The 22,331-nt window shown below is 41.5% G+C and overlaps 1 protein-coding gene across 1 annotated transcript; it reads right to left on the bottom strand.

Moving 5' to 3' along the window:
* Positions 1 to 1,627: 1,627 nt before the first annotated feature.
* Positions 1,628 to 19,634, bottom strand: SPTY2D1 (SPT2 chromatin protein domain containing 1). Its single transcript, XM_039552598.1, has 6 exons — positions 19,486 to 19,634; positions 10,631 to 10,745; positions 7,600 to 9,195; positions 6,670 to 6,826; positions 6,463 to 6,540; positions 1,628 to 5,225 (listed from the first exon to the last, which is right to left on the bottom strand). The coding sequence occupies exons 1-6, from the start codon at positions 19,543 to 19,545 to the stop codon at positions 5,129 to 5,131; spliced, it is 2,103 nt and encodes a 700-aa protein (XP_039408532.1). The 5' UTR covers positions 19,546 to 19,634; the 3' UTR covers positions 1,628 to 5,128.
* Positions 19,635 to 22,331: the final 2,697 nt, after the last annotated feature.

The raw sequence follows: 22,331 nt of genomic DNA, 5'->3' as shown, positions 1-22,331 counted from the left end.
AGGTGGCAGGGAGAGTTATCATCATGATAGGGAGGTGAGGACAGACCCACGACAAACATCATGTATCCTTAGTTGCATCATTCAAGGAAGCTTCTCACCTCCTGAGGAAATCCAGAGAAGAGGTTTAATGCATGAAGGGCATGTAAGGTACTCAAACAGCCTTTTGGCTTCAGTGTGTGCACAGGGTATGTGTTCAGTTACTGCCATGCACTACAAAACCTGGAACTCTACATTCAAGTGTTTTTCAAATCAGAATCAAACCAACATCTTCAACCAAAAAAATCCACTGAAGCTCTTGATTCTTTAAATTGTTGACTGCCATTAACTTTCAGACACACAGCATGAGAGATGGCATCAGACACTGCCTGTTCTCAAGCAAGGAATGTTGAGAGTTACATCCAGGATACAAAAAAATTACTGAATTTGCCAGTGGAGGGAGAAGGATGTAGGCAAAACCCAAGACTGACTCCCATGAAGAACCAAACAGAGGAACCCTTAAAGCAAATTAAACACCAGGTGATGTGGAAAAACAGAAGTACCAGTTGTGGACAGAAAAGTCAGGACTAAACTGGTGACTTCAGGAATGGCCTCTGTCCTTAATTTCATGCCACAGAGTAGGGTAAGCATAGTGTATCAAAGGCTGTTTAGATTCCCTGGCTCATGGAAAAATAAATGTTTTCATATGCATTTCCAGGGGTAAGAAAGGCAATCTGTGGGATAAATAAATTGCAATTCTGTCTTGTGGAACTGAAATGTTACTTCAAATAAACTACAACTAAAAGCTGTCCTCAAACAAGGGAAACCTGTAATTTCTTTTTTTCACCCCAGTCTGAATAAAATAATTTTGCTTCCAGAAGTAGCTTTAGGGGCTGGGTTAATGACTCAATGCAGAACCACCCTCCACCTGAACAGAGTATCTTTGCCTTGAAACAGTGGCTGAGATTGACTGATCACAGTTATTAACATACATTAAAAATCTCAAGGGAATTCCATAGAAGGTAGCTCCAAAGAAGGTAAGATTTCATGCCTTCAAAACAAGGTACTCATAAGGACACATTAAAGGCAGATTTGGAATATTTTAAAAGAGTATTTTTTTAAGCACAAGAGTATGCAAGCATTGCTGTTCCTTGTAAAGGCAGGTGGGCTCGCTGATGTGTATCCAGTCATCCATTTGGAAGTGGGTCACAGCACCAGCTGATCAAAACAGTCACTTACTTCCACCATCAAAGCAGAAAACCCTTCCACAGGAGACAGCCATCAAGGTAGTTCAGACTCCTTATATGGGAATAAGGGAGCCCAAGAAGGGTGCTCCTTATGAAACTGCAGGATGAACACTTCAAATGCAAAAGATTAAAGGCAATGGGCACACTTGGGTATCTTTCTAAATACACGTTCCTCCGAATACACACTATGTCACAGCCTAAACTGCAGGAGACACCAGGAACTTTCAGATCTTTTCTGAAGGCTTAAGTGACTCCATTAAACTTTTCATACCTTCTTGCTGACTGCATGAGAACCATTCTTGGAGAATATTCAGGCTGACACTACCATGTGAGAGCCCAGAGGAAACAGCAGAAAGTAATTCTGATAAATCTTCCATGAAGTAAACCAATGAGAAATAGCAGTAAAATGTTTAATGCCTGTTAATTTATTGTATACATACTCTGAAAAACTTATATGCATTTGGTGTGTGCTAAAGTATACACTTCTTGACAGCACCAGAGAGCAGTTAAGCTATGTATGAGGTTTTAACCTGATTTGTCACATTGTGTAAAAAGACACTGTGCACACATGATATCCCCAAAGAAAAAAACCCATCAGCTAAAACTAGAAGCACCCTTATTTACACACTAATACTTTAATATTGCATCACACCCACTCACCAAAATAAATAGAAGTACATTCATCACAATTTAAACACCAGTCTCTCCATATATTTATTTTCTTTCTGACATGTTTTGGTCTCCAGAAATATGCTCTATCTAGAAATATGCATCAGCTACTAGATTATGTTACAAAATGCAAAAAAAAAATAGAAAATTAGTTTTCCTGGACAATATTTTGGGCTTTACACAAAAATAAATCCAGATTTCCATAGAGATCTCATATACTTCTTGAAAGATTTTTATTTTAAAGCACAGCACAGAGTTGCACACTAAGGCTTCCTGTGATATGCAAAACCCTGGCCTCCAAAAGACATTGCTGTAAAGTGAAATACAGCTGAAGTGTAAATACAAGACATTTTCAAAAAGTAGTCATCAATAGAAAGTGCCCTTCATTTGATTTAGCATTAGCAGTAAAGAAGTAGCTACCTTAATTGTGCAATCAAAGCCAGACCTGGAAGGGTTTTATGAAAAGTACATCATTTCACACTCTCAAGTTTAAGGATATAGAATCTGAGATAGCAGAGAAACCAACCTTTTTATACTCCTACATTCATTATTTTTTGACACAATTTAGTAAAAAAGGCACATTGTCAAACAGTGAATTAAAAATCTAAAGACCAAACCAGAATTTCTTTAAATACAATTAAATCATTAGCTGAACAGCCAATCCTGATAAACCAATGTAAGCATTCTTCCAGTTTTTCTTCACCTCAAATTCAGATGCACTTTGGACAAGTATTGAAATACTGTCATTAGATGAATACTATTAATCTGGCAAACAGTAAACAGGTTTTTGGATACAAGGTCAGGAATTAAAAAATTAGTTTAGTTGCTTCCTAGCTGACATACAAATATGCAACAAATATGCAAGCACATTAAAAGCCAAACATTTGTACAAAATAGGAAACCCATCAGCATCCCATGCCAATTATGAGAAAGTACTTCTTGACTGTAAAATTACAAATGTGTCCTTGAATAATTTTTCATATGAAACAGACAATTTAAGCAACGATCAACTGTGTGAAAAGAGTTATACAGTGTCTTAGGGAGGCTAGCAGAGTACATTCCAGTCACCATCTAAATGACAAAGTGCTTTACAGATTAAGAAGTTTAACTGATCTTGCATGGTTGAATAATCAGAAAGTGGTGAAATAATCAGGTTTTACTTAACCTGTATTTGTCTGAAATGCAGATTTCTTTCCCAACTGAACCAATTTGAAATTCATATATTTCTTTTGCTTCATAAGATACTTTTTTCTCCCCAGTCAGGCAGGAAGTTGTTCACAGATGATATAGCTGTCTGGGTTGATGGACCTTGAGTCTTTCTCCAGCTAAAAAGAATTAAAAAGTACAAACCCAGAACTTGATCATGGTCCCAAAGTTCACTGTCCTGAATGGGTAATTCTAGAAACCAGGAAATCTCCAACAGGAAATTTTAGATGGCCCCAATGCAGCAGAGAATACAACACACTTTTAGACAGTGAGGTTACACTATCTTGCATGGTCTCAAGTGCACACACTGAGAAGCAGTTTTTGTTAGTTAATAGAGAAAGTTAAAACTACAGAGGAGCAACAATGGCATCTTCACCTGGGCTCCATGTTAGCTAATACTGAGATAGTTTATATAAACTATGTCATAACTTACATCAGTGTTTTGCTGAGGCAGTGAAATGCTACACCATTGACAGAAAACATCTTAAAAAGGCAAATCTGTTTTTTCTTACATTAAAAATCAGATGTTTAAACTTGAGCAGCTTCCAAGACTGTTCCTTACAGGTTGCTATCTGAACTGCTTCCTAGAAACAGCACTGTTAAAAATAGCCCCAATAGGAAAGATTCCTTTGTTGTTTTTCCAAAAGGTAATTTTTCCTTTCCCCCCCAACCAACACCCAAAGCCCTTTTTGTACTTTTAAAAGTATTTCTAGCATTAAAACATAATGGCCTGAAGCAGCTGAAGGCAGATGCTACCAATGGAGTCCTGGAGCTTGAGGCAAAGCTGAGTAATGACACTGGTGAGCTTTGAAGGGCAACTTGGGGAAATCCAAGTAGGTGCAACACCAGATTTGAGCTTCAGGTCTCAGTGCAACTCCTGTAGACTTACATGAACCCTGTGCTGATTGTAAACAAATTCAGTTACTGAAACAAACAGTCTTTAAGTGCATAGTTAGAAATAATGTGCAAATACGGGCATTAAGGAAAGTAACTGAACTAACTCTCCTGCTATACATATTATTTTAGGTTTTCAGCATGCTGAAATCAATCACAAATATTAACTAGTTAACATGATAACACGAAAAAGCTGCAAATACATTCTAACAAAACTTAATTCTAATGTTCCTTCTGAACAGTAAAACTAAGTAGATAAATGACTGCTTCACATTTTAAATAATTGAACACATCAGATGTTTAATGCAAGAAAAAACACAATTTGTAAAAGCAGCAGAAGCTGTTAAACAAATCTGAAGATTTACAGGGCAGGAAAAGAATTCCCAAATATATGCTTGAGCCCAAAAGCACCGGTTACATACAAACACTAGAAATTCCTGGTTTCAGGGTGTGTGTTTCTCATACTGAATTAGACTGGCACTGGAATTCCAGACACAGCAAAAGCCAACATAATCTTTTGGCCATATCCATAACTGCACAGTTTGCAAATGACATGCACTTTTCTGTTTAGTAATAAAGAGGTTCAAGTTATTTTATGGGTCCTCAAAAGATCTGCAGCACTTTATTGCCTTAAACACCTGTGGGCTGTGGATGAATTTACACCCAAGCTGCTGCTGTACAGAAGATGACATTTTAACACTTTGAGGCTCATGTTGAGAGACAGGGCAGGATACAGAGCACTCTTTCCAAGTCTCAAGAAATATCAGGGAACAAGAATGCTTTCAAGTGAATGCAAAATTGGTTTACTGGTACATGGCCCACACAGTTCCAAGTCAGTGCATAGCTAGTCAATATTTCTGCTGGCATCTTGAACTGGTTTAATCAATGGAAACATCTATTAATTTTATTCCATTTAATATGCATTAGTGCATTAATTTCTTCATAAAAAAACAACCCTGGCAAGTATTAAAAATAAATATCTTATTTAGGTCAAACTAAAGCCTTGCTTTTCAGTACTTTAATCCCTTTAAATATTCTTTTGCCCTCTAACAAGCAAATGGAAACTGAAGTAGAATAAGAGATGTATGAAGGCAGAGGGGAGCAGAAACATGAACAAAGTCAACATCGTAAGTCAGTTAACGTGTCCTCAGCTTCTTTGACTGTCTCTTGCGTTTCAATTCTTCTTCTTCCCGTCTCAATTCTTCCAAGTCTTCCTGAACACCAAGTCTCAAGCTGCCAAACAAGATTAAATCCTTTACACTGCTACTCAGGACACTTGAGGTTTTACTTCTACAAAAAGCAATGCTAAAAGTACTACAGCTGATTTGAAGAATAATTTCATATCAGATGTTCTTTAGTTATAGAATGAATATAGCTTTAAGAAATCAAGATTTTTTTATCATAAGACTAGAATCAAATATTTCAAGAGAAAATATTCAAGACTTCTGTTCAAAAATAAAGATTGTGTAAAAATATTTACTAAATTTAATACATAAGGTCTTTTTTTCTCCCAAAATGCAGCTACTGAAACACATCCATTGAAAAGGTAAAACTGAATTTAACTCAAGTTTCTTATCTCCACTTCCTTTATGGTGCATGTGTAGTTAAAGTGAGTCAGGAATTCAACTCTGCAAAAGCTCACTCTAAGATGTCAACAGAGTTTGGTTAAAAGCAGTATCACTTTAAAATTCCAGTTATTTCCCCTAACTCCACTTAACAGACTATATCTTTCCATGGGCTGCAGCTATTCCGCAGGAGCCAGGAGGAATAAGGACACTGATTATAACTTCAAAGATGCAAGTTTCTAATGCTCAAGGCACCTTCTAAATAACCATATAGGAATTTCAGTTGAACAAAAGAATTTGGTAACTCCATGCATTCCAGTATTTTAACTTTCTATAAAAAACCCTTACACAGCTTTCACAAAACTTGTCCCACCACTCATTAAAAAACAAAAAGAAAATCAGTTTATGACACAAGAATTGCCCAGGCCCAAAGGCCAAAACCAATATGAAAATATCATCTTCATATTTTAAATCAGTGACTACAAAATCTTGTCAGCATACTTTTTATACTTCTACAGAAATACAGACACACACACGTGTATAGAGAAAAACAAAATTTCCAGACCTCAAACTAGCAGAATATTGTAATGTTTGGGACAAGTTAAAGGATTTGGAATTTCAACTGAAATTTGTATTTTTAAAAAGATTTTTCGAAATTAATTAGCTTTGGTTTTTATTGGTTCTTAACAAGCCAGGTTTGTGATAGATAAGAACATACATGACTTATTTAGTGTACCCACCACTGACTGTACGAGTTCCATCTTTACTTAAGCTTTCTTATAAAAAATTGTAAGGCTTATATACCTCTGCTATAAAAAGCAGATTGGATATTTGCTAGCTTAGCCCTATGACTTCAGCAACAAACAAACTTCCCAATTTGTATCCACGTTTAAATCCATGCATACCTCCTAGCTTCTTCTTTCTGTTGCTCTCTCCAGCTGCTCTCCATATAACGTAAGGCATAATCACTTTCATCTTTGTACCTGAAAATTAAATATCAGTTTTTAACACTTAAAAAAAACCAGCTAATGAATTCATATCCCTTCTTAGGAAGAATAATTACTTGTTCTACTGCTTGTTCTGCAGTATCTTAAACTTGTCACTTTTCTTACCTTTTCCGGTCATAGCCAAATATTTCCCGAATATGTTTTGATATTTCTTCTTGAGGTTCCCCTTCATCTTCAATGAAGTCATCCATTTCAGAGTCATATTCATCATCATCATCATCATCTATTTGTCTCTTGTAACTAATAGGTGGTCTTCCAAGACCTAAATGATGGGAGAGAAGACAATCGTTAATAACATGAACACTACATTAATTTAACAGTACTTCTCCTTGCTATACCTTAGGCACAGCCATTTTCTGGGCTTCAAGGTGGAAAGCTTCTGGCTCAAGTTAACCAGCATTTCTCAGAAATTCAGCAAGAGGAAATACTTCCTCTGAGTTATGCTAGAGGAGATTACACATCAGTATTAGCAATGGCATCCTGAGGAAACAACTCGACAGATACCTGTTCTTTGTTCAGGGTTTTCTAGTCACTTATTCATTACACTCCACACTGCTTGCTCCTGATCAGAAATAAATTTTTAGAACTGCTTGTCACTGATAAAATAAATTTGCAAAAACACTGAAATGTAAAACTTGTGACTGATTTTTCATGTAGCCCTTCAAGCATCTGTTATTTAAGACGCTACAAAGTTTTACAGACCAACTATCAAGCAACGCTGGAAGCAAATCCTTCAATTCTGCTCCTTCTAACAGCATTCATATACCAATATCCATCACAGGCTGCTTAGTTTCCTTTCATGTGATACTTCACACCACCTGTATTTCAAGAATTATGAACATAGGTAAAAATAAATAAGAAGTTGCTATATTTAATTTTGTATCAATTATTAGACTGTTCTTATCTGAGTTTCACTTTTTTTCCAATTCTTCTCCCTACAGGAGGACAGGGCAAGTGTGCAGCTGCATGGTTCTTAGTTGCCAGCTGGAGTTAAACCACAACAGTGAAAAAATTGGTTGTTCTAGAAATGCATACCTTGAGGATGAAGCACAGGTCTATGCCCTGGAAAAGGTCTCATTCCATTCATCTGTCCATTGCTAGGTCTTGTGACAAGGTTTTTAGAAGAAATGGTTTCTGACACAACAGTACACTTGGGTTTTACAGCTGTGCCCGGGCCACTGCCTGGTCGCGCAGGTCCTGTGCTTGTGCTGATGCCCGGCCTCCCTGGTCCAGTGCCCAAGCTGCTGCCTGGTCGCTTGGCTCCTGTGCTTGGACTGACTCCTGGCCTTCCTGGTCCTGTTCCCAAGCTGCTGCCTGGTCGCCCTGGTCCTATGTTTGTGCTGCTGCCCGGCCTTCCTGATCCAGTGCCCAAGCTGCTGCCCGGTCGCTTCAGTCCCACGCCTGAGCTGCTGCCCGGTCGCCCAGGTCCTGTGCTTGAGCTGCCTGTCGGCCTTCCTGGTCCCACTCCTGAGCCACCCCCCGGTCGCCCAGGTCCTGTGCTTGAGCTGCTGCCTGGCCTCCCAGGTCCTGGGACTGAGCTGCTGCCCAGTCGCGCAGGTCCTGAGCTTAAACCACTTCCTGGCCTCCCAGGTCCCACGCCAGAACTGCTGCTTGATCGCCCCGGTCCTGCACTTGAACCACCCCCGGGATGTCCAGGTCCTCCTTTTCCTAAGCTGCTGCCTGATCGCTTTGCATTGGAGTTGATTCCATGTTGAAGGGCTGCAGGTTTTCCTGGTTTTGCATGGGCAGACTTTTTCAGGCTGGATTCTTTAGCAGATGGCAGCCTCTGAGCCCCATTGGCCATGGGTTTTGAGGGTGGCACGTGAGAGCTTGAGCCAGACTTTTTAATACCATTGACAGGTAATTTACTATGACTGCTACCAGTAGAGCTTTTTAAGGAACCATTTTGTGAGTTTCTTTCCATTTGATCAAGTCTGGAAGAAGATGATGACCGTGGGTGTTTTTCAGTCAATGCTGGTGCTTTGGATTTCTTATCAATACCACCCATAGAAAGTGACAGACTGCTTTTAGATGTGGAATGTTTATCTACTGAACTTTTATTAAGTTTTGCATTTACAGATGCTTTTTGAGAAGACAGTTTTTTTGAAGAACTGGATATCCCTGCAGGCTTAATCTCCTTCTCACTTTTCTTATGCATTTCTACTTTTTTGTTTTTGCGTCCCAAGAACTCCCTCTCTCTCAATTCTTCTGCAGTTCTGGGCCTCTCTTCCACCTTTTTCACTGGTTTTATTTCCACTGGTTCATATTGTTTCTTTTCAGCAAGCCTCAATAGCTCTGCAAAGTTCAGAGGTGCCGGTGCACTTTTGGGAGGTGCCTTTGGTTTCACTGCAGCTTTGGATGGTTTCTCTTCATATTCTTCTTGCTCATGCTCAGATTCTGTCTGACTGTATTCAAGTTGCTCAGCTTCATCTTCTGTTGCATACTCAGCCTCTGGGGCTTGAGCAACATTCTCACAAGTCCTCCTCTTTTTAGGCTTCTCTTCAACAGGAATGCCATTATAACCATAAAAATTATCCTTTGTTCGTGAGGCCATGGCTCTTGCCTTTCTGTCATGTTTCAGTTCAATGCGCCTTGCCAAGAGCTGCTCTTTCTTCCTTCTTTCTTCCAGCGCTGCAAGAAAATCAGGAGAAAGTTATGCAAAAGCACTACTTTTTATTTCAATATTTTCCAAACTAAAAAACCACTTAGGACAGTAACTTTAAAGATAACTGGCTAACAGCTATCCAAAATAGTCCAGAAAGTGACTACAGGTCTGCCAACAGGGCAGGCTAACCCACCTGTATCAGCTGCTCCAACAAAGGCAAGCAATTAAGTCAAATGCTGCTATAACAAAACCCACTAAGGCTTTTTGAGGGAAGCAGCTTTCCAGGATGCTATGAAAAATATGGACAATCACTGTATAAGAAGGTACAGAATTTATGGGATCTCTGGGTAGCAGACAGAGTTCTGAGACTGAGCAAGAGAACCTTGAGACTGTACAGAACTTACTATCAAATGTTGAAGGGAGGTTGAAGAAGGGGAGGGAATAAGTATTGGGAGATAAGAATCAGAAAATAGTCTCTGTGTGTGTGTAGAGGGATATAGGGGAGAGAGAAGCAGCTGAACACAGATAAGCAAGCAGCTGGTCATTACACGTTTGATAGGGCACAGGGGTTTATCTCCACGGTCTGTCCTACATCCTTACTGTTCTGGCTTAGCTGTTTTCTGCATAAGTAATGCTCTCTACCACGTGCCTGTGATCTGCTGACAAGAGTCAGACTGAACTACCTGGTGAATGAGACATCTAAATACCAAATACTGGACAGATGAAGGAGTGGGGGCCAAATACCAGAAAGATTCAGAAAAAGTAAAAATTCCTAGAAAATGGATTGGGCTACTCATATTTTGGGTGCCTGTAAAGGTACCACGCCTTGTGTTATTCTATCATCAAACGCTGTGACAGCACAGAGTGTGCCAGCATGCCCATGCGGAATTCATGCCTAGTCTTGCTTCTGGCTGGACCTGGCAGTAGGGATAAGGAACAGACTCATGACTGGCCCAGGAGAGGAGGAATAACCTGGGCCATCCAGTCCATTGGATTTGGTTACCTTTAACACAACATTAACATCAGAAGCAATGCAGTACTAGTTTATTCCATAGACTATTTAAAGGCAATACAGAAGTGGAAAAATTGTGGCGCCGACTCTTTAAAATTCAGACTGTACCGATACACTAGACTAAGACAAAACAACAGCAACTCTTTCCATTTTTCACACAGATGAAGCTTTTCAAAGTTAAGCTGACTAAAGTTCAGATAGTTTTTTGCTCTTCACCCAAACTGCTTCTGAATCTCTAACCATAAATGCTAATGTAGCTGATTAATGTTTAACTCCTTAGGAAAGCAAGTAAACATCCCTGGTCCTTAGTTCTGGCTTTCCCTCAGAATCAGTTCTATGCATAAATTCCAGAAACAGATGTGCAGCTAGATTTCCAAGAACTTTGAATAAGGTGACAAATACCAAAGAATCCATGAAAGTCTCCCATAGGAGATATTTTGTACTTTTACCTTTTTTCCTCTTTTCTTCTTCTTGCCGTCTGAGAAAGGCTTGCACTGCTGCAGACTCTACACCCTTGACTTTGGGAACTTTTTTGGGAGGACCAACAGCTAAACTGTACCTTTTCTGCAAAGAACAAAAATATGTCAGAAGAGTTAAGAAATTAAGAGTTTAAAACTGAGGAGTTGCATAACAGTCCTGTACTTGGCTTAAGCCCAGAGATGATACAGAGTAAACAATGAATTGCCACTGAAGCTGAGGGTCATGCTGGATACATTTGACTCACAGCTGTACTTTCAGGCTGACTAAGGAGCAACCAGCCCCAAGTCCTCGGGATAAACTTGCAAGCTAGAAAGTGTCTGGTCCAAGGGAGTACAGGTGTCTTGAAAAATATTTTGAAAGGTTGTTTTATAACCATCAAAAGAGCAAGATAACCAAAGTCCAGAAGAAGATATCAGCAAGGACATCTCTTGTCTATACCATTGGCCAGCAGCCAACTACTTCACCCTACAAATACTGCCATCAGGATGGGCCTGATTTGAGCTCTGCCTGAGCTGCAGCTTAACTGGATGCCAGGTGACCACCTAGAGCAGGGATACCTCTCAGGGTTAGAAACTTGGTGCTCGGCCCTTACCTGAAGGTAAGGGATCCTTCCTTACCCAAGGTGGAAAGACTCCTTACTCATGACAGATGCTCAGTAGGTGACAGAGGCTGTTGCATCAGTATTATGAAATCTTACTAATCCATCCACTTCAAATTATTACAAACAGTATGGATAATTCCATTAGACGTATACTACTGACCAAGCCTGAGACTAAGAATGGATCCAGCCACTCCTAGCTCCAAATGGAGTTTAGAAAGCAAGGAATCCACTCAGAACCTTGTGACTCAACAGGACTGTACTTTTTGCATTGCCAGTATCTGAGAATCACTCTAAACGAACTCATTAATGAATGAATTTGAACTCAACCTTCTTTTTTGTATGTTTCTTCCATTAATTGATAAGATGAACCTTGCATTAAACTTATTAAACCTCATCAAACCACTGTTAAACTTTGTTAAATTCCAGTGAATTGTCAAATCATTATTTTATCTCAAAATACATTGCTGCCTGTCTTTTGAGTGAGGTACATTCTACTCATCCACAACAGGGGCTCACTCAGCTTTTGGAGGGAATGAATAGGAAACCAGAAGCCAGGTAGGGAAACAAAATGAGTGAAATGCATTAGACTATTAAGGAATGCAATGGCTGCATTAGTAATGGAATAAAAGTACTTCAGTTTAGCCCTAGTCTTTGACCAAGAGGACCTAAAAGCAAACTACAGCCCAAGCTGCCAGTCAATTGAATTCCAGACTGCAGGTTTACAGCTCCATTTTCAGCTTGCTTGTGGATACTCATTTCAGTTTCAGGTTACCTAATTCAGCAAAAATAAATAAATCAACTCAAAAAATTTAATTACTCCAAAAGTTGGAATTGACTTCACCAGCATAATTAATAGGTTGACATATAACCAACAATACTGATTTAAGTTCCTGCTGGCAGTGATCTTAAACACAATACTGTTGTACATCAAGGAGTTAGTGATCCACACACGAGTTGACCTGAAGCGGTGCAGGCCTGCACTCCACTTACCACCTGAGATCAGTGTGACCTCAGCACTAACTGTGACAGAATACACAGCCCCCAACGGCACCTGGCACTTACAGCACTTGCACATGGTATAATTTGCCAGGAGAACTCCAGGGAGATCTTGTTGCAGCCTTTCAGTACTGAAAGGGAGCTTGTAAGAAAGATGGGGACACTTTTCAGCAGAGGCAGTAGCAATAGGACAGGGGATATTGGCTTTAAACTAAAAGAGGGTAGATTCTGACCAGGAATCGTTTGATGAGCATGGTGAAACATTGGCACAGATTGCCGAGAGGGTGTAGATTCCCCATCCCTGGAAACATTCAAGGCCAGGTTGGACAGGGCTCTGGGTGACCTGATCTGTTTAAGACTGTCCCTGCTCATTGCAGGGGAGTTGGACTAGATCACCTTTAATGGCTCCTATTCTGTGATTCTGTATCTCATTATATCCTGAGGTAAAGCTGCATGTTTTTGTGTTAACATCCTTTTCCTTGGCAGAGGAAATGATAAATTGAGCTATTAACTGCCCAGGACATACTGCAAAAGCTCTAAAGACTACAGTACTGCTCATCTGCAACACAGACAGGGTTTGCATGGCCTGAGGTCTGTCCAGCGCTGTTCAGCCTGGGGTTCCAGCAACTGAACAGATGTAAAGTTATCTACACTACCCCCTTTTTGCTTCTCTCGTATCCAATAAACATTACTTAAATCAATGTTAAGTGCCCAATTGCCTCTTACTGGGTTCTGTAACAACCACTTGCACTAATGTGCTACACATGTTCAGACACTGCCTTTCACAAATGTACCAGATTGTGCCTGAAATGAGGAAAAAGAGAAACTTTTTTGAACTTCTTCCCACAAACAGAATACAGAAGAAAAAACAAAGCAATGAGAAAGAGACAATTGCAAAGATAAATACAATAGAAGGCAGTTAAACCCAGAAGCAGATGGAAAGCAGAATATATTTAGGAACAAAAGAAACCCAAACCTGAGGTTTGAGAGGGTGGGGGTTTTGTTTGTTTTATTTCAGAAGTAAGCCAACAGATTAAAATCTAAACCAAGATCTCCCACATGAGACATTAAGATTCTCACCAAATGAAAGAGATGTGAAAAACAGACCCAAACAAAAAAAGTATCACTGAAGAGCCACACAAGTCAGCATTTCTATAAATATCTTCCTACCCTCATAAAGCCTTATGAAACTTAACTAAAATAATTAAATAAAATATCTGGTAAGGAGACCTACATCCAAATGTTTTAGAAGCAATAATCAGGCAGGCTGGCAGCATATACCCTATAAATGTCCATATCACACAATGGAATCCTTCATTCTCATTTCTGATTAATTGATCAGCAACACATGAATAGATGCTTGGATTACTTTAATTACTAACATGCAAACCCATAAATTAGCTTGAATATACATGCACTAAGAAGCAAGGTTTGGAGGCTCATTTCTAAACTGCACCCAAAACTGGCTCCAAGAAAGTGGCTGGTATTGCAGCTGCCCTGTAGACTTCTTGAGCAGTTTCTGAAATGACCAAAGCAGAATTACAAAGACACACTACCCACATACATTGCATATTAAAACCTGCCATGACACCTCATCACATTAAAGACCTACTACAGCCAAGCTCATTTACTGAGCTTCACCTCTCTGCAAGAAGTTCACCACAATCTGAGAACCGATTTTGTTGTTTGCACCAAAAGCATTCCAAGACTTGACTGCTCAGGACACCTGAACTGTGGTGCAGCATTGTCTCTCAGCTTTTGCTCAAATGTGGCCCATGGCTCTGTGTCCCAAAGAAATCTGGCTTATTCCATTTTAACTGGAACAGACAGAGAAGCAAAGCAATCCACACATTATCAGTCAAAATCTTGTCAAACAGGTTGAAGCTAATTAGTACATTAGAAATTATTTGCAGTACTTTGTAGTATACTCATCTTAGTATAATGATGTCTGTGTAAATTATCCTACAAAATTAAACACATTATGTTTTGACATTGGTAACCTAATTTGGCAAAGCTTCATTTAATTATTCAATTTCAACTGTATCCTCAGTTCTGAAAATTCTGTTTTAAAAACTGTGTAGGACTCAAGCATCTTTTCCAACCTAAATGATTTTGTGCCTAAGGAGCACCTTTGAAAACTGCTTAACAGCAGGGACAAATGTAGATTGATCTATTCTGTTAGGAAACCTAATAAAGAATTAAAGTGATGGGGAAGCAGTTTTCAGGCTTTGTTTTGCTGCACTGTTACCAACAGTGTCCCATCCAGTAGCAGGTTTGTAAAGCAGCTTGACAGACAAGCTCTTTTCTGACTGGCCCTAACATGACAAATCACACAAAATAAGTTAAGTTTTCCCATCAGTAGCATTTCTTAATATTGACTAACAGCTGAAAACACAGCAAAACAATTCATAAATGAATACCCATTTTCTGTACTGTTGCTAATTTTGTTCACCTTCATTCAGCAATAGCATAAATTAACCTGCTGAAGTGTAGTCTTTTTAAAAGCACTGAACCATACACTTTCCACAAATACTAATAAAGTGTTTTACATACAGTGCAAATGAATATGCATCAGATTGCACATAAACCAGGCAAAATAAGCCAGCACATGTCACTGTACCAGCTGCACTAGTCTGGATTTTAATAACTATTGCACAGTTGGTTAAATCAAAAGAGGAATAGAAATGTTTAGCCTTTAGGAAAGAGCAGGTCAAGCTGTTCCCAGAACACTTCACTATTCAAGTTGTAAACAGTGACTATTTGCTCTGAAGTCACTGACTTCCTACAAAATGCGGCACTTGATCCTGATAGAGTTGTAGCTGCTTTGATGTCAGCACTCAAGTACCAGATCTTGGACTGTAAAACAGAATTTATAAAATAATTGTAAACATTTTGGCACTCAAAAAGTGCCTAGACCAAATACCAGCCCCAAAGAGAAGTAACAGTAGTAGTATTGCCTTTAACAATGGTCAGTATTTACACAAGTGGCAATGCAAGAGATCAATTCTGCCGAGCCTGATTCTCAAGGAGAGCACCTGGGCAGCTCAGTTACTGCAATGGGCTTGCACATGCAATGCAAAGACAATTCCACCTGTGTTATCCACTACAGGCAACTTGCAGAGGCTCTCACAGGCTGCAGATTCTTTTATTTACTGTTTTTCACTAGCAAGTAGCAACCCCTGTATGATGTTACAACACTTTCCCTGTTCTTCCTTATCATTTGCCAAGACATGTAACTTCCAATGGGAAGTCCCTGTTTCCCCCTAAATATTCTTCAGTGTGTAACTTTCTGGGAACATCAGGAATGGTTCATCCACCACATACACCCTTGTTTGTGTCACTCCTCTCACAATGCCAGTTCCTCAGAAGGCAGCTTTCCACATTTGAAGTGGCCATTTGTGTTCACTGCCCAGGGGCCTCTGCTGTTCATTCTGAGCTGGTATTTCCAAAGCTCCTGCTACAGATTCACCACCGAGTTCCCAGCACCTGACTCTGCAGAGAGACTGTCTTAGAATACACACAGGATGACTTCTCAACTGCTGCTTTCAATATCTGGTTGTGACAAAGTAAATAGTAAAAAGTATGTTTAAATTTGCCTCCCTTCAGGTTCTAACAATCCCTACCAAGAGAAAGTTAAAATACTCTTATTGGTAAAGCCTATCAGCTCATACCATTCTCCTTTCCCAAAACCAATTCAACAGGTTCATACATTTTATTCCTAAAAAAAGCAAAAATTATTTTCTTCCAATTTTGCAACTGCTGCCACAACACTCCAGCAGAACCATTGGCTGTAAAAAAAGCAAAGATTCCTTCTATTAAATGTTGCTTCATACAGGAAAAAAACCTGAACAGATACTTCATGCTTTCCTTTTTGTAGTGATATTGTGGTCCCCATTTTCATCTGCTTTTGCAAAAAAGAGACCAGGAATAAGAAAAGCTGAAAATTCTACTAGTCAGCATTTAAACCTCGACAGTCTGGAACTTTACTATCAGGTCAGTCAAGTTGAGAGTAGAAGTCCTCCTCGTCCCTGCCAACATTTCGTATTGTGTATCTTGCAGTTCCTCCTGGGGAGGCTGACGCAATCCAAAGCATTTTAGGCCCTGTTCAGAGGCACGTTTTAAGCACACAATAAATGCACACACATCAATCAATGGGAGTCTGGTCCTACAGCAGCAATCTGCACTTCACAGCCATTCCCATTATTTCACATGCAGGGCTTCTCTTGCCCGTGGGCAAACGCTCGATAATTTGCAGATTAGAATTCGATGGGCAGGCTCTGTAACCCAAGGCCCTCTGAACAAACTCTTGGGATTCTGTTAGTGTTTCACTTCACAAATACTTAATTCCTCGTGGCTATTTGGATCTGTCAGCTTCACTGAAGGCTGCCTCATATTAGTCTAACTTAAAGTGAGACCGCAGCAAGTGCTGACGTGGATGACAAGCTCTTTCAGTTTTGCATCACCTCTTTGTGGTTAAATTGTCTCAGATTTCTGTAAATTCTGTACATCGAAGTTTCACCCTCAGCTGAAATGAACTGGGAGCAATATGAGATGTCTATATTGTCATTAATAATTTATTAGAAATTATGGTGAAATGAAAGAATGACTTGGTTCCAACTGTCCTCAAGGTTTTTTTTTTTTAAGCTGCAATAAAATTTCGTATTTTAAAGAATAGCTACAATAAAAATATCTGAAAGTGCTTCACCATGTCATGTGAAACACATGGCATAACAGAGTATACCAACTTTACCAAAAAGAGTGACAGAATGAATTGAAACCTTTCTAAAGTCAACATTAAATCGCATAACTATTATCATGTCTAGTCAAAGCAAGACCACACTGAAAATCTAATGAACTGCTAATATGAGCAGAGGTAACAAGATACAACAGTGAAACCCCTATGGAATATTAGATGATAAAACCTGGGGCTCTACTCAGCAACTGCTACGAACATGATTAGCAGCACATCATTAGTAGCTTAGACAGTAGTTCATATATGTACTGTTTTATTTAGAAACAAAACCTGATGCAACTAACAGGGCACCAAAAGGCTGATTTCAGCAACGTTCCTTTTGAATCTGGATTTCCATAGGGAGATGAACAAGCAGATTCATTTTGACAGGGACATGATGTAATATCTGCTTTATCCAGGCCCCTCTTTTACAATACAACACCACTTTATTTATTAAAGCTTTTATATAGTTTCCACTTTGAACTAAACACTACCTGTATAGTGTGTATGTATATTCATATACACTTTGAATATACACTACTTGTTCATGCCACTATTTTTCATTACAAAGGGCATGGAGTATTTAGTTTAATGCACTGTAAAGTTTAAAATAAACTTCTCAGAGAGAAATTCAGGGGATATGCTCATTAATGCAAGAATTAACATTTCTGAAAACCTGGTAATTTTACATACCAGTAAATTGTGTAATTAGTCTATATGGTGTTTTTAATAAAACTATTTAAAATTAATTCTATTTTTCTTAAATAAACACATTTACTGTATTAGCTTTAACGTAGTGGAGTTGTTTAGATGTCCAGTGATTGTAAAATCTCCATGGGCTCTCTTTTAAAGTCCAGCAGCTGCAAATAACCTCAAAAGTGCCAAGTGCAGCTCTGCTTTTGCTCAGAGACTGGGGCCAACTTCAGAGTTAAAAGCTGCACCACTAATGTGCTAAACCAAACTGTTTCAGCTATGGATTCAACTGCACTCTCACTCCATGAGTTAATCAGGAATTAGCAAATCCTAATGCTGCCTTTTCTAAAAAAGAGGAGCTAAACCCTCATCCATTGCACAACAAGTAGGATCCCCTCCCCCCACCACCACATCTGCAATGGAGAACATGGCATCATCATGATTTGAAACTACTTGCAAAAAAAAAAAAAAAAAAGTAGTGGCACACACAGTAAAGCTGCATGGGAAAACTGAGACTGTAAAGAGAAGCTTTAAACATCTAAAATAAGAATTACAATAGCCCAGTGACAACTTAATGGAACAGCTGATATAGTGAAGACTGACAAAATGGGCATTTAAATATCCTAAAGTATTTCTACATTTGTTGTTGTATTATTTACGTTACAAACCAGATTCCTATGTAGAGTCAGAAACGAATTAAATATGCCTAAATATTAAAAAGTATATTTTATAATATTTTAAACCCACAATGGAATCTGATTAATTTCACATCTCCCATATAGTTGGTACATGTTATCAACTGGTCACGCTATTAGTGAATATTACCAAAGTTTTACTAATGATAGATACAGAGACACTGACAAACTCACTAGGTCTTACACCACCAAAATGAAGACACTGTACAATTGAAAGTAGTTTTCTTCTGGTTTTCCCAGTTTTTGTTAAAGAAACAACTACCCCTCATTTACACTGGGTTTAAGCAAAGTAATCGTAGGAGTAGACCTCTAGCACTCTACTGAAGAACAAACAGAAGAAGCGTCTCCCTAGCTGCTGGCTACCAAAGAGAAAATATTTTTTATCCAAATAAGCACGCATGACTTTTAATTTGGGTCCTCCCAAAGGAATCAAACCCAGGATATTAATGTACGAAAAGGCCACGTGCCCTTCCTACTGCCAGACTTCATCCAGGCAAGTCAGTGGGTTATTTCATATGGGATCCACATGTTACTGATAGCTTGAACTAAACCACAAACTGCTGAGATACAGACTTCAGAACAATATTGCAAATGCCTTCCACCAGTCCTCGCCGCAGCGCCGGTACACGATATTCCTTCGCGGTGCACACAGACACCTCAGACAACGCAGACCATTCGCCCAAAACTTGTCACTTTGTCTCCGACCCGCACTTGAGACGTGGCAGACTTGTGTTTTCAGAGCAAACAAAAGGACTTAGCCGACTTTTAGCCACTGCCTTCCCCCGCACCACCGCTCTGCTCCCGGGATCTCGGCACTTCCAGACCGGGAGGCGCAAGCCGCGGCTGCCCGCTCCCAGCCCGGGGGTGCCGGCACTTGTTGACGGAAGGGGCCCCGCTCGCCCCCTCCCCACACACAGACGCTTCTCCAGCCCCCAGAAGCGAGCAGCCCCGGCTGGCGAGGCGAAAGGCCCGGCCGAGGCCGCTGCCCGGGCGGGGGCCGAGGCAGAGGCGGGCAGGGCTCCCACGGCCGCGGGGCCCTCCCCGGGCCCGACCGCCACCGCGCCCCGGCTCCGCGCCCCCGGCAGCCCCAGCCGCCCCCGAGCTCACCGGCACCGCGTTCAGCCCCTGCTGCTCCGAGGCCATCACGAGAATGTTGCGGAAATCCATGGCCGGGCCGGAATACGGGGGGCTGCGGCAGCCTCCCCGCTCGCACCGCCCGCGGTCCCCCGCCCGCCGCCCGCTCGGCCCCGCTCGCTTCCGCCCGCTGCCGCCTACCCTTTATATAACCTCGCCTGGCACCGGCGTCACTTCCCTTGTGGCGGAGCCTCTCCACGGGAAACGGGGCTGGGAAGGGGGAGGGAACGGGCAAGATGCCTCTCGGAGCCCCGCGGAACGGCAGGGCCTGGAGCTGCGGCGGGGTCGGCCTTATGAGACCACCGGGGCAGCCCCCGCCCTGCCCGGCCCGGCCCGGCCCTTCTCGCCGCCCCCCGCTCACAGCTGGCGCCGATGCCGGGGATTATCCCTCCACCCACCTCGGGTTCGCCCCTAAAACGCCTTGGAGAGAGGCTGTTTGTGAGGGCATGGAGTGATGGGACGGGGGTGACGGCGTCAAACTGATTGAGAGCAGTGCCACGGAGAAATTCTTTACTGGGAGGGTGGTGAGGCACTGGAACAGCTTGCCGAGAGAAGTTGTGGATGCCCCATCCCTGGAGTGGTCAAGGCCGGGTTGGATGGGGCTGTGAGCAACCTGGTCTAGTGAAAGGTGTCCCTCCCTGCCCACAGCAGGGGGGTCAGAACTAGGTAATCTTTAAAGATGAGTCTGTGATTATCACCCCCGACCTCGGCATAGGGACGTCAATAAAGGAGCAAAAACTCCTACTTTTTTCTTTTTTCCAATAGCAGCTCCTCATTTTTCAGTGACTGTGAGAACTGTGGGGTTTTGAAGGGAAAAAGCCTTTTTGGGGCAATGGCCAGTAGCTCCAAGTGCACCCTGACACCTGCCCCCATCCCTCCTGCATTCCCAGCTGCCAACTCGTCCCTGCCAGGCAGAAATCCTGTAACAAAGGAGCAATATGGATTAAGTTTCCTCAGCAATCTTTCTTGGCTTATCAAGGCTTCAGATATGGTGCTTGGCTTGTAGGGGTGTCACAGTTACTTCAGCAGTGCGCTCCCAGCTGCAGGAATACTTCCTGATAAACAGGGCTCCCAGGAGCAATGCTGACCAGCAGAGTGGCCAAACAAAATGCTCTCTGTGTGTGTCTGTTCAAATATTTTTCTAAGTCTGACAAACAAGAAAATTGTGCAAGAACACCAGCTGACTGAGGACTATTCCCTTGCATTGGTTACCAGCTCATTTCCTGGATCTGTTATCTGAGATCCATCTGACAAAAATTCCTCTATTCCACACTGCTTCTCACAGAAACCTCGACATAGAAACCCTAACCCTAACCCGAGGTGGAGCCTAAGAAACAGCACTGGGCTGAGGCAAGCGCCAATCAGGGAGACAAGAAGGCCTCAAGGCTGGGGCAGTGTCGTGCTCTCCTTGGCATGCCTTTCGCATGGTCACTGTCCCTGGAGCTCTGGGCTTTGTGGTTTTCTGAAGTTTTCTCCCCTCATTTTATCCTTCTTTAGCATAAATTCTTTAACACTGCTAGTACTTGACAACTCTTCACTTCCAGTTCTTCCAGTTCCTTCCTGCCTTTTCCAGTTTCTCTTTGCCTCTCTAGTGCCCTCACTTTTTTTGATATCTGGTATTCCCTTCTGGGCATAGTTATAAGTCACATTGCCGCCTGGTGTAAAGATGCCCAGTGAGGCTTTAGCTGAGGGGAGAGACAGGAGAATTTATCTGAGCCAAGCACTGCACCAGTTAATTTGCAGGGCCTTTGTAGTTCTTGAGCTACAGGAGATTCAAGTTGTTCCTGTAATGCTTGCTCTGGTATCTCTGCATGGCATCACTGTGCAGGGTGGACAGTCCTCCTGACCTACCACTGCTTTTTCTTGGGACAGTCCTGATTTAACCCCTTATCCTGTAAGAACTTAACCCTTCTCTCTTTCCCCTTTTTTATTCTCATCTCCATTCACTGACTTTTTACTTCTGACTCAGACCTGATCACTTCTGGTTCCTGCCCTCTTTGTATTATGACTTTCTTAATTTTAAGGCTTCATAGTTGTCTCTCTTCACAGGCAGTTAGTGGTTCATCAATTTACTTCCCATTTTTGGCATTGTGTTTCCTTCTGTGCTACTGTCTATAAGGTTGTGATGCCATTTTTTGCAGTCTTATCTGCTACCTCATCTCTGCTGCGGTGCTTTCATCAGAATTTCCCTGCTCCAGCTTGAATTTCTGGTATCTCCACTGTGCCCTTCCTTGAGAGGCTTTTAGTGTGACTCAGATACCTGTATGACAACAGCTCTGACAGAGCAGTGATTGTTGCTCTTTGACTTTTGTGTTTGCTTGCTTTGGTCCATGCTAAGAGTTGGCAGGAACACTTCGCTAAAAGCAGTCTTCATTCTGCTGACTGCAACCCTCAAGATGAGTGGAGGAAAAATCTCCCGCTGCATCTACAAGAGGCGTTACAAGCAGGCCAGGGAATGGCATTGCAGCTGTCTGTTGCTTGTCACCCTTCGGAAACCCTTAACCACAGTTGTTGCCTTTTCCTGTAAGTGACAATACTGTGACATCACGTCCCTCAGCAGAGGGGAATTACCTCTGTATTTCTCCAGTGAGAGAAATAATAGCACTGTGTAAATGTGTGCTGTGAGCATTTTATGGGGCAGTGGCAAGTGACACTGAGCCGTGCCGGGATTCCCAGACTGCCCCCGTGGTGTTTAAACCCGGATCGAGCACAAGTTACACGTCAGCACAGTGCCTTGATGTGGCCCAGCCTCTTCTTCTGGCAGACGTGCAACAACAAATGGGAACCTCCGTGCTGTGTGTGCCTGCACCTCTGTCCTC

The sequence above is a fragment of the Corvus cornix genome, chromosome 5 (genome assembly GCF_000738735.6).
Source record: "Corvus cornix cornix isolate S_Up_H32 chromosome 5, ASM73873v5, whole genome shotgun sequence".
In the NCBI taxonomy this organism is placed as follows: Eukaryota; Metazoa; Chordata; class Aves; order Passeriformes; family Corvidae; genus Corvus; species Corvus cornix.
This window is presented reverse-complemented; position numbering and strand designations above follow the sequence as displayed.

Bases quoted from the DNA above. Each gene is read 5' to 3' on its own strand.
- SPTY2D1 (XM_039552598.1), bottom strand. From the start codon at position 19,545: ATGGATTTCCGCAACATTCTCGTGATGGCCTCGGAGCAGCAGGGGCTG. The intron at 6,827-7,599 runs GTATGCATTTCT...CCCATCATTTAG, and splicing joins ACCTGTGCTTCATCCTCAAG to GTCTTGGAAGACCACCTATT. The intron at 5,226-6,462 runs GTATGCATGGAT...CTTGTTTGGCAG, and splicing joins CAGAAAGAAGAAGCTAGGAG to CTTGAGACTTGGTGTTCAGG.